This window comes from Lytechinus variegatus, chromosome 4, assembly GCF_018143015.1.
Source record: "Lytechinus variegatus isolate NC3 chromosome 4, Lvar_3.0, whole genome shotgun sequence".
NCBI classification, from domain to species: domain Eukaryota; kingdom Metazoa; phylum Echinodermata; class Echinoidea; order Temnopleuroida; family Toxopneustidae; genus Lytechinus; species Lytechinus variegatus.
The window spans coordinates 17,074,520-17,084,886 of record NC_054743.1 but is presented as its reverse complement, the minus strand read 5'-3'; the positions used below and the strand labels follow the sequence as shown (position 1 = coordinate 17,084,886).

The window sequence follows — 10,367 nt, the reverse complement described above, 5'->3', positions numbered from 1 at the left end:
TAAACGATAACGTGGTTTATCTTTGTTTATATTTTATATGGACCATTAAAACAAAATAAGTCATAATATATTCATCCTTCAAAAAGTAGCTAAAAAGTACCATACTTAAAATTTTACAATTTTGTCAACATTATGGAAGGAGGCATAAAGGCGGTGATTTCGTGAGATTTGGGTTGATATATGGAAGAGAGCGGTGTGGGGGGGGGGGGGAGACGCCTGGGGGTAACAAAACGACCCTATCCCGTAGGATGCTGTACAAACCTCGAAAATAGGGTGAGATCGCCGCCAATGGATGGGGAAAACGTAGTTTTCCATTCTGTTGGGATAAAAAAATAAAATGCCCAAGTATTTCCAATATTGAAAGTCGCGTCTGACTACGTGCTCCTTACCGTGTTACCACAGTCGAAATACCTCTGTAACCGGATCTCGCTGTGTATATACTTAGAATTGTGTTCTTATTTGTGAAATCTCCCCTTTCCCCCAGATGGATCTATACTCTGAAGGTAGCCGCCATGTTCTCCTTTATCCATTTCTTTGATTGCCTTTCCCGATGTTCTCTAAAACTGATTTGGAATTTGCATACATTTCATTAATAGCTTTCACAGAACAAGTTTGGCTTTGTCTGCTTCAGTTTTCTGTTCGGGGATTATGTATTCAGGGCAGTAACATTACATGTGAATAATGACTCAAAAGTAGAGACCCTTTCTCTTGACCAAGTTTTCTCTTGTCCACGCCTTTGATCCCCAAAGCATTTCTTCTTAATTACAGGTTTCACATTTGTCTTCTGTATTTTTCTCCAGGAATCGACATACCAGCTCCAGATGTGCGCGATACCCTGTGTCGAATTATCTTGCCCAAGTTTTCTCGTGTCCATTACTTGAATTCCCAAAGCAGCTCATTTGCAATGATATTGATTCACCTACTATCCCTCATCAGTTTCACAGAACGCATTTTCTCTTTCTTCTCTTTCTTTCAGGAATCAACATCCCAGTTCCGGATGGCGCAGGAGGAAACACCCTCTGTCGCCTTCTCTTGTCCAAGTTTCCTCTCTGGACGGCCTTCACAGCTTCAGTACTCAATCTCACATGCGTGACCTTGGAGCGATACTTCAGCATCGTCCATCCTCTTCATTACGATGCTGTCTTCACGGCCAGGAAGGCCGGGCTGATGATCTTTAGTGTCTGGGTGTTTGGATTCGTCATGAATAGCTACATGCTGTATGTCTTCTACAATGATGACGGGACCTGCATGCTCCGATGGCCCAACGTCGGTTACCAGACCTTCGTAGGCGTGGCCAACTTTTGCGTCATCTACGTCATCCCAATCACAGTCATGGGGATCTCCTATTGGTTGATCATGTCCAATCTCCAAGCCAGTGCACGGAAGCTTCGTCAGGAGACCCGAGAAGGCAAGTCCGGACCAATGTCTCTGGAGCTCTTGAGCGCCAGAAAGAAGGTTGTCAAGATGTTGGCCGTAGTTGTCGTGACCTTCGCCATCTGTTGGGCTCCGAACCAGTTCGTGTTTTTCGCGTACAACTGTGGTTGGAACCTTGACTTTGACCAGTGGTACTACCATCTCACTGTCTTGGTCGCCTTCTGTAATAGCTGTATGAATCCTTTCATATATGCCTTCAAGAGCAAGCAGTACCGGAAGGCACTTCGGGCTGCAGTTTGTAGTAAGAAATGGACAACTACTGTCAGTAGCTTTGAGGGCACCAATCCAAGTGCAATAGGCTCTTCTGTCGCAAAATGAAGCAACATACAATAAATGAAGAGACTGAAACTGTTACATGCTTAAAAACTGGCCTTGTGTTCGGAGATGTATATTGTATAAATTTCTGTATGATATAGATTTCAAAGTTTATGTATATATGAAAAAATAAATTGTCTATCCACTTTTGTTGTTGCATGCAATGTTCCCCACTGCAAACAAAACCTCACACCCTTTGAACCTCAGGTGTTTTGTATATTTTTGTTCAATGTAAATTATTTGATAGATATTTCGCTAATGTGGTATAAGTCCCTCAAAAAGTGATGTAATTGATTACTGAAAACAACGATAGATGCTACAGAATGTTTGTTCAACCATGGTGAATATATTGCTGGTCCTTTCCCTTCGAAAAAAGTATGAATAGATTTTCTTTAGTTTAAAACTTAAAGCGTTTGCATTTGATCTCTTGTAACTTGTAACACTATATAACCCACTTAGTTTTGCTAGCTAAGATTAATAGGGAATAAGGGATAGGGTATAAGGGAATATATATCTCAGAGAGAGGGAGGGGGGGGGGGGAGGGACTGAGTGGGAGAAGCGGAGAAAGGAAGCCCAGTTTCATATATCCTTCATTAATATCACACCAAGTTATAAAGATTGGAAGACCTTGGTTTAAGATCAAGGATTGCTGATAATTATCACAATTTCTGACCTTGCTTCTGAATGAGCTTGTAGAATATCCGGGGACGAGACAACATTATCAAATCAGTCTCTGTTCTAACTGTGACACATAAATGCAAGGAAGTATATACATAGTAGACGAACATCAGTGGAAATTTTAAGAAAATTTTCAATCAGAGGGAATTCCTCTGAATTTGGACACTGACTGCACTTTGCAATCTGTACTTTGCAAGCACCCATCAAATTGTCTCTATCTATTTTCCGCAAACATTACTTCGTAAAGTCTGGTGATGATTTCCCCATGAGTCCTCGCAAACATAATTGTAAATAGACATAATTATGGCATTCGCTAAAATTGGGCAAAAAGGCTGAATTTTATGGAGGTTATTTTCATTAGAATCCTTAGGGTAGATCACAAGATCAGAAGTACACATTGGTATTGGATTGATTATAATTTTGAATATGATAAATTATATGTTAGATTCGAATTTTGTTCGAATTTCCACTCACAATCATTCTGTCCCTCAATCACGCTGCGTGAAATTATGTTTCGTAAACATTCCAAAGAACAAAATGCAAGCGAGGTAGACAAGTAGATGTGATGGGATGTAAGAATGAGATCCAGTAATTGCCATTCAGGGTTAATTACGGAGTACCTGCTCCTAATAAAGAGTAATTATTAGATAACTCGATAATGTCGATGGATGCTTGTTCGTATATAGCAAAAGGCATTCGGTTTCATCCTCATTTGCACTAATGCACCAATTATCACCTTTATCATGCCACTCTTCATTAACTTGGTGAGCGACTACACTGCAAAAACTCCGGTGTTGATTTAACACCAGCCTCGGAATCTATATATGTCCACACCAGAGAAGTGTTAAACAACATCAGTTTTGTTTTGGTCTAACATATAGGTGTTTATACAACACCAATTCGTATTAAAACAGCATCGGTTTAATTCCAAACTGGTGTTGATTCAATACTTCTCTTGTGTGGACATATATAGATTCCGGACTGGTGTTAAATCAACACCGGAGTTTTTGCAGTGTAAAGGAGATCTGATTTTTGTCGTCAAAAGATTAAGTTATTGTATATTATCCCTTCTGATGAATTTGCTTTCTGTAAATTTACTGTGTGTATAGAGGAAATAAAATGACAGACGAATCTATCAATCAATACTTTTGAAAATAACAAGAGAATAACACAAAATAATTTAAGACATACATGTTGTAATGAATAAAAATTATGATGACAACAATGAAAGCTGAAAAAAATAGTAGAGAAAAAAGGAAGATGGTAATGATAACGATAATATTGATTATTATTGGTTATATATGCTCAGAAAATGATAAAGCAATAATATCACAAACTTTAAATAAAGTTATAGTGAAGGATGGAATTGACGAAAATAGCGATCAATGGAAATGCTGTCCGAGATACCCTTTTACTTCAAAACTGAACATTACAAAGTCCTCTGAAACAGTGAAGTCTCGACGATATTCAAGAAACCAGAATCAATAAGATTAATAAAGATAGCAGAAATTAGGTCTTCCATGTTTACGTCTAGGTCGGTGTTTCATAAAGCTGTCCAAAAGTCGAGGATGATTTTACGAATGACTTGTGACGAACCCTTTCTTGTGCTTTTTATTATTCTCAATGTCTCAATAATTTCAAATCCGATTTTTTATTATATACATTTTTCATTGTAAGCATGTATTTTGATGAGAATTATTAGAAGGCTCACTCCGTTATGATAAAATGGGAATCTTGTAGATCTGATTTAGTGCAAGAAGAGTCGTTCATGAATTCATCATATTCATGGTAACATACGAACAGCTTTATGAAACGGCCACAGACACAACAAACAACCTAAATAAGGACGTCTCGTGAAAAATATCAATATCTTCAAAATTTGAATTTACCATGGACGTTTCTTGATTCTTTCATAAGGAATGTCTGTTTTAATATTTTCGGTTGTGCTTTATTTCTCGAACGATAAACACCATTTCCGTATGGCCATGAATTATTTTGGACCTGAATACGTACACTGATGTCGGTCTGACCAGGGAGATTGAACTTCCCTGGTCTGAACGCCATGCTGCAATACAGAATCGCACATAAAGAAAGCATCATGCATCTTTATACTGTTGCTTTTGTTTATGACGTTCTTTTGAAGAAATATGTATACGGTGAGTTGTAATATAGTAGTCTTGATATTCGATTCAGGCACTTGTCCGAAGGTCATTTAACAGGATATTGCGTTCATATGCCTTGTATAAATGAATATGTGTATAAGGTATGTTTTGTAGGACACCAAAATTTCTATTATAATTATATTAACATTGTTTAACTATGTGTGAAGAAATTTTATAGCGAGTAAATACGATCATGAAAATTATTATGATGTAGCATCGCTATATTTAATCATTTGAATCGAAAAGGAAATTTGATAACAAACATTATTGTTTCAACGTATACATACTGACCATGTCGATGTGCATTTTTTTTCTTAATAAAATGAATTAATTGTTATTCACCCTACCTCTGTTTGCGTATAAACCTCTATTTCATCCAGTTCACATGATAAAGAAGTATATTCCTGCATTGAAAAATAATGACTACATATATTTGCAAACCCATTCATAAACAGAAGATTGTCATTACACGTAATTACATAATTTGCACCATATATAGTGTTTTTTTTTCTCTCGTATTAGACGGTATCATGTTTTGTGTGGTACATGTATATACTGCACGCACAAACATGACCAAAGTACAGTATTGATCAGTTTTTTTTTCTTTTTGGTGTGTGTGTGTGTGCGGGGGGGGGGGGGGGGTGATGACCTAAAAGTGACGTCATTTATCAATTGAATGATAGGGGAAGTATAACATGATACTAGCTTTTCTTATCATAAATCTCGTTTCTCTCTTTCATCTTTTCTTTTTAATTTACTATTTGAAAATCGCACAGAGGAGGGGATATGATGGGGGCGCGCCCGGGCGGTTTTATATTATGGCCCTATACTATTATAAAAACCCTGATTTTACAGAAAACCAAGATTTTGCAGAAAGCAATAACAAAATCATTCTGCAAATTCATAAAACATGAATTTTTCTACAATTCAACAGAACAGATCTGTTTAAAAAGGGGAAAATGTTGTTTTATTTAAGGAAATTTGTAAGGTTTCATATACCAAATACTAATTTCCTGTAATTTTACATGATATAATATAAGATCACAGGTGTTCTCGAGACTTTGCTGCAGGAACTTCTTTTATTTTAAGGATAAATTTTCTAACAGTGTACATTCACTGTAAAAACTGCGGTGTTAAAACTGACACCAATTGGTGCATATAGAGGACGGACGACACCCTGAGGTGTTAAAATTACACCCTAGAGAGAGTGTAAATGTAACAACAAAAAGTGTTGTAATAACACCTATATGTGTAAAACTAACACCACCAATTTAACACCGGTGTAAAATAACTGGTGTGGTCCTCTATGTACACCGGTTAACACTACAGTTTTTGCTGTGTTTGGTCTTACATCAGCTAATGATAGGGTGTATGACGATAATGTTAGTTCTACAAAGGTTAATGAACTTTCATATCAAACTACAAATATATCATTTAATTATCAAAATGAAAAGTGTTCATTCAATCGTAATGGTAAAATGAAAATTTGGTCCACTAGTCCCAAATGGCATATGGCACAGTCAATCTTTGAAGACTTGGGATAGTTGGCATTCTAGAAACAAGTTTGGCATTTTACTGGAAATTTAGTATTTAACATATTTGTTATAAATATGGCTTCATATGGGTAGCCGAAATGAGCTTGTTCCGCATCATTATAGGCCTACAACTCATCGAGAGAGATTTGGGCAATGGTGGTCCCCATCGTAAATCGATTTGATCATGTTGATGGGAACATATACCAAGCCTTGAGGTTAACTCTTGAGCTGCCGTTATTACCCCTGTCATTTTTGCACCAACAAGATCAAAGCCACACAAGTCTTACCCATCAAGCCCATACAATGTTCGATCGTGTATAGGGCTTTAATATAGTCTCACAACATAATCGATTTTAGATTTAAAAAAAAAAAAGAATGATGGCAGCATATCAATCTTTAAAAATAAATACTTTCAGGCATGTTGGTATGAGCATTCTCAATTTTTTTTAACAGATCACATTTATGACAATTTATACGTATAATCATGATAATAAAGACCAAACATCACTACTGCGTCAGAGTAAGAATGACTAGGAAAGAAAGTGAAAATAGAGAGCCTTCACGAGAGGGGGGAGGAGAGAAGATGGAAGAGAAAGAAAGAGAATCGCGGACCAGGGAAGCGACCCTGGAAGATTGGACGATTTCTCGGGGGGGGGGGGGGGTCGGGGTACTGCCTATATGGTTAACATCAGTTTGGTATTCTAAAAAGTAGAAATTTACTCAAATCACCTTTGTTTTGGAGCGAAAACCTGTATCATTTTTTGGGGCCTGTCAAATTTTCCTTACCAAACCAGCACCCCTTTCAAAAATCGTTCCGATGACCCTGCAGAGAATGTAAAGCCTATTGAAATGATATAGAGATTATATTTTTTGAATGATCAACCGAGAAGGACACTTTGGTCTGTATTTATTATTAGAATGAAACAACAAATCGGCATAACACAAGTGCCCCTCCCGGGACTTGGTACATTTTTTTGTGAGGTGGTGCTGGTTTTGGAAAATGAAAGCAAAAAAAAAAAGGTTTTCACTTAAAATGAAGGCGACTTTGCTCGTAAAAAAATGACAACTACGAAAAAAAATAAGAATTTTGCTCCAAAAACGAAGGTGATTTAAAACATGGACTCCTTTTCCATGGGCCAAGCCCCCTCCACCCAACAAAAAAAAACCACACACATAAAAACAAAAGCAATGAACCCTTGCCCTCCAAACCTTTGGGAGGAGTAGGAATGATGGGGAATAAGGCAGGGACGTCGATCTTGGGGGGGGGGGGGGCGATCGCCCCACCCGGCCGATGAAAATATTGGGGTGGCATGCCTATCGATTTGCCCCCCATAATTCCGTAAATGCCAAAAATGCAATGTTATACAGAAATCAGCAGATTAACCAAACACAATTTTAAATTTATCTTTTACATCTATATATAGTACAGTACAAAATCATGATTCTCCGCGCGCTCTGCGCGGGAAATGATTCCATCTATCATTGCAACTTTTATTAAGGTAGGCCCTATTTTTTACGCAGGAATCATAGGCATAGGATTATTTTCTGCCAATGAATAAACAAGAAAATGGCAAGCCCCCTTTTCCATAGGCGGATCCAGGTGAGTTATGTATATATCTAAATTAAATTCTAACAAACTACTGAAAAACCCTTTCCATGACAGTTGATCAAAAGATTTGACTCGAGATTTGCGCTCGCATCAATTATTAAAAATATATTAATCCATGCATCCTATATTCACAGTTATAAAAGTGCTTAAAATGTCCAGTTTTCAAACCTTGTTATTAACAAATTTCGCGTTCTCATTATGCTTATTAGATTGATAAATAAGATGATAACTATATCCACGAATTTATATTAATCAAATTGTCCGATTTTTAGATTGGAATATCGACAAGTTTCATGTCGAGCTTAGAAAAAGGATTACGAAGATAGTCATCATCTAAGATGACATTAAAACACCCCGGTCCTATATCAAAATAACACTAATAATATATCAGCTCATACCATCTGTTCTTTGCAATCCATATCCACTTTTCAATTTCCCTACACAGTGCTTGAAATAGTGCATAAATTGACCCTTCTTCAGATCGGAATATCATTTTTTTGTCAGCTTACGCTTCGCGCTCGCATTATTGACTTCCATAATGAAATAAATGTACTTAGAATGCTCAGAATCCAGGCCGCATTATTGATGTAGGAGCATACCCAACTACCCATCCTTTTCATGATTTCCCCCCAAAATATAGTGTCCCATTTTTAGGTCTAACTGTCAATTAAAACCACAATCTATAATAATTCCTCTATCACAGTTCAGTTAGTTTGATTGGTAGCCTTGAGTGCTTTCCATCTAGAAAATGAGAGTATAGACAAAGTTAATGCAATATTTTCACGTTTTTGTACAACTTTAGCCCAGAAATTCACCATTCACTGCATTTTTGTATTTTTTATTGGAAAGTGCCCACAGCCATGCAAGTGCATGGCGCGGGGTTGATAATTTACAGCTCAGAGCTATCTTACATAATTTCAAATGAAGCTTTTCAGCAAGAAGGCATTGAGAGAAGTCCCAACTTGAAATCTCACAACCGTAACGTAAGTACTAGACTGTTAAAGGTCAAGTCCACCTCAGAAATATGTTGATTTTAATCAATAGAGAAAAATCAGACCAGCACAATACTGAAAATTTCATCAAAATCGGATGTAAAATAAGAAAGTTTCGCTTATATGAACGAGCCAGTTCCAAATGAGAGAGTCGATGATGTCACTCACTCACTATTTCCTTTTTTTATTGTTTGAATTATACAATATTTCAATTTTTATGAATTCGATGATTAGGATCTCCTTGCCTGAAGCACAAAATGTTAAAATATTGGAATTTCACGTGTTCAGGGAGGAATGAAACTTCATTTTACAGCATGACACTGACGAGAAATAAAAATATTTCATATTTCATATAATGAAATACAAAAGAAATAGTGAGTGGATGATGTCATCAGTCTCCTCATTTGCATACCGACCAGGATGTGCATATAACTGTTTTGTGAAATTAAGCAAAACTTTAAAATGTCATAAATTTCTTATTTTATATCCGATTTTGATGAAATTTTCAGTGTTATGCTTATTGGATTTTTCTCTTTTTATTCATAATCAACTTTTTGTTGGGGTGGACCTGTCCTTTAAAAAGGCTGGTTGAACATCGATCAGGAGAGCAAGTCTCCTCCATTTGGCTGTTAAGAATACATAGCTTTGCTGGCTTGATCGTACAATTTCTTCTGAACTCATTAAGCGGAATTACCATTGTAGATAAACGTATTCCTTTACGCCATCAATGAGCGACTTTGGTCCTCGTTTTGCTTCTTGAAAAGATTACAGTTTTGGTCTTTGAAATGTTATTTATATCCCTGTCATTATAATAAAAATAAAGAATATCTAGGGATTTTTGCATATCTTCTTTTGACTCTGCTAAGAATATGGTATCGTCAGCATTAAAAAATAAGGTTTAGATAAAAAACTGTATCCTCAGTTCTACGTAGATCATTATGCTAGATTTCACACAATATAGCAAGTCCTTTACAAGATTTCAGAAGAGAGTCCTTTCATACAAGGTAATTCAAATAAATTGAAAAAGGATGGGTGATGCTAGGTTGTCACCTTGTCCTACACCAATCAGTCACGGAAGGAAACATTTCTGATATGAGAATTAGACTTATGACAAGATTTAGCATTCTTATACATATAGGACTTTGCCATTAATTTCATAAGCAATTAGTTAATTTCACAGTTTGACTCTATTAATTGAGTCAATCAATGCATTCCGATAATCAATAAAAGTGCAATTGAGCTTTTTCCTTACTCAAATAAATGTAAAAAACTGATTTGAGACTGAATATATGATCTAATGTAGAATAATTGTGTCTAAATCCAGCTTGCTCACTTCCAATGGAGCCAGACGCCGAGCCAGACGCCTCGACTAACTTCAGAAATCTTATTAAGTAACAAAGTAAAGATTTTACCAACTTAGATCGGGGTACAGATATCCCTCTATAATTTTCGGGGTCAAAAGGTGAGCCCCTTTTAAAAGATTGGGCAAATGCATAGAGATATATATGGGCAAATTATACCTATTGACCATGTTGACCATTGTATGACAGATCAGTGTTATAAGGTATATAACTCAAGATGGCGCTATGATCTTCAGCACTCGTACGCGCGCGTCAACTATAGCGTGTGAGTGCATTGAGCA

The 10,367-nt window shown here is 36.6% G+C and overlaps 1 protein-coding gene across 1 annotated transcript; it reads left to right on the top strand.

Moving 5' to 3' along the window:
* The first annotated feature begins 484 nt into the window (after positions 1 to 484).
* On the top strand, positions 485 to 1,752 carry LOC121412843 (substance-P receptor-like). Its single transcript, XM_041605604.1, has 2 exons — positions 485 to 503; positions 977 to 1,752. The coding sequence occupies exons 1-2, from the start codon at positions 485 to 487 to the stop codon at positions 1,750 to 1,752; spliced, it is 795 nt and encodes a 264-aa protein (XP_041461538.1).
* Positions 1,753 to 10,367: the final 8,615 nt, after the last annotated feature.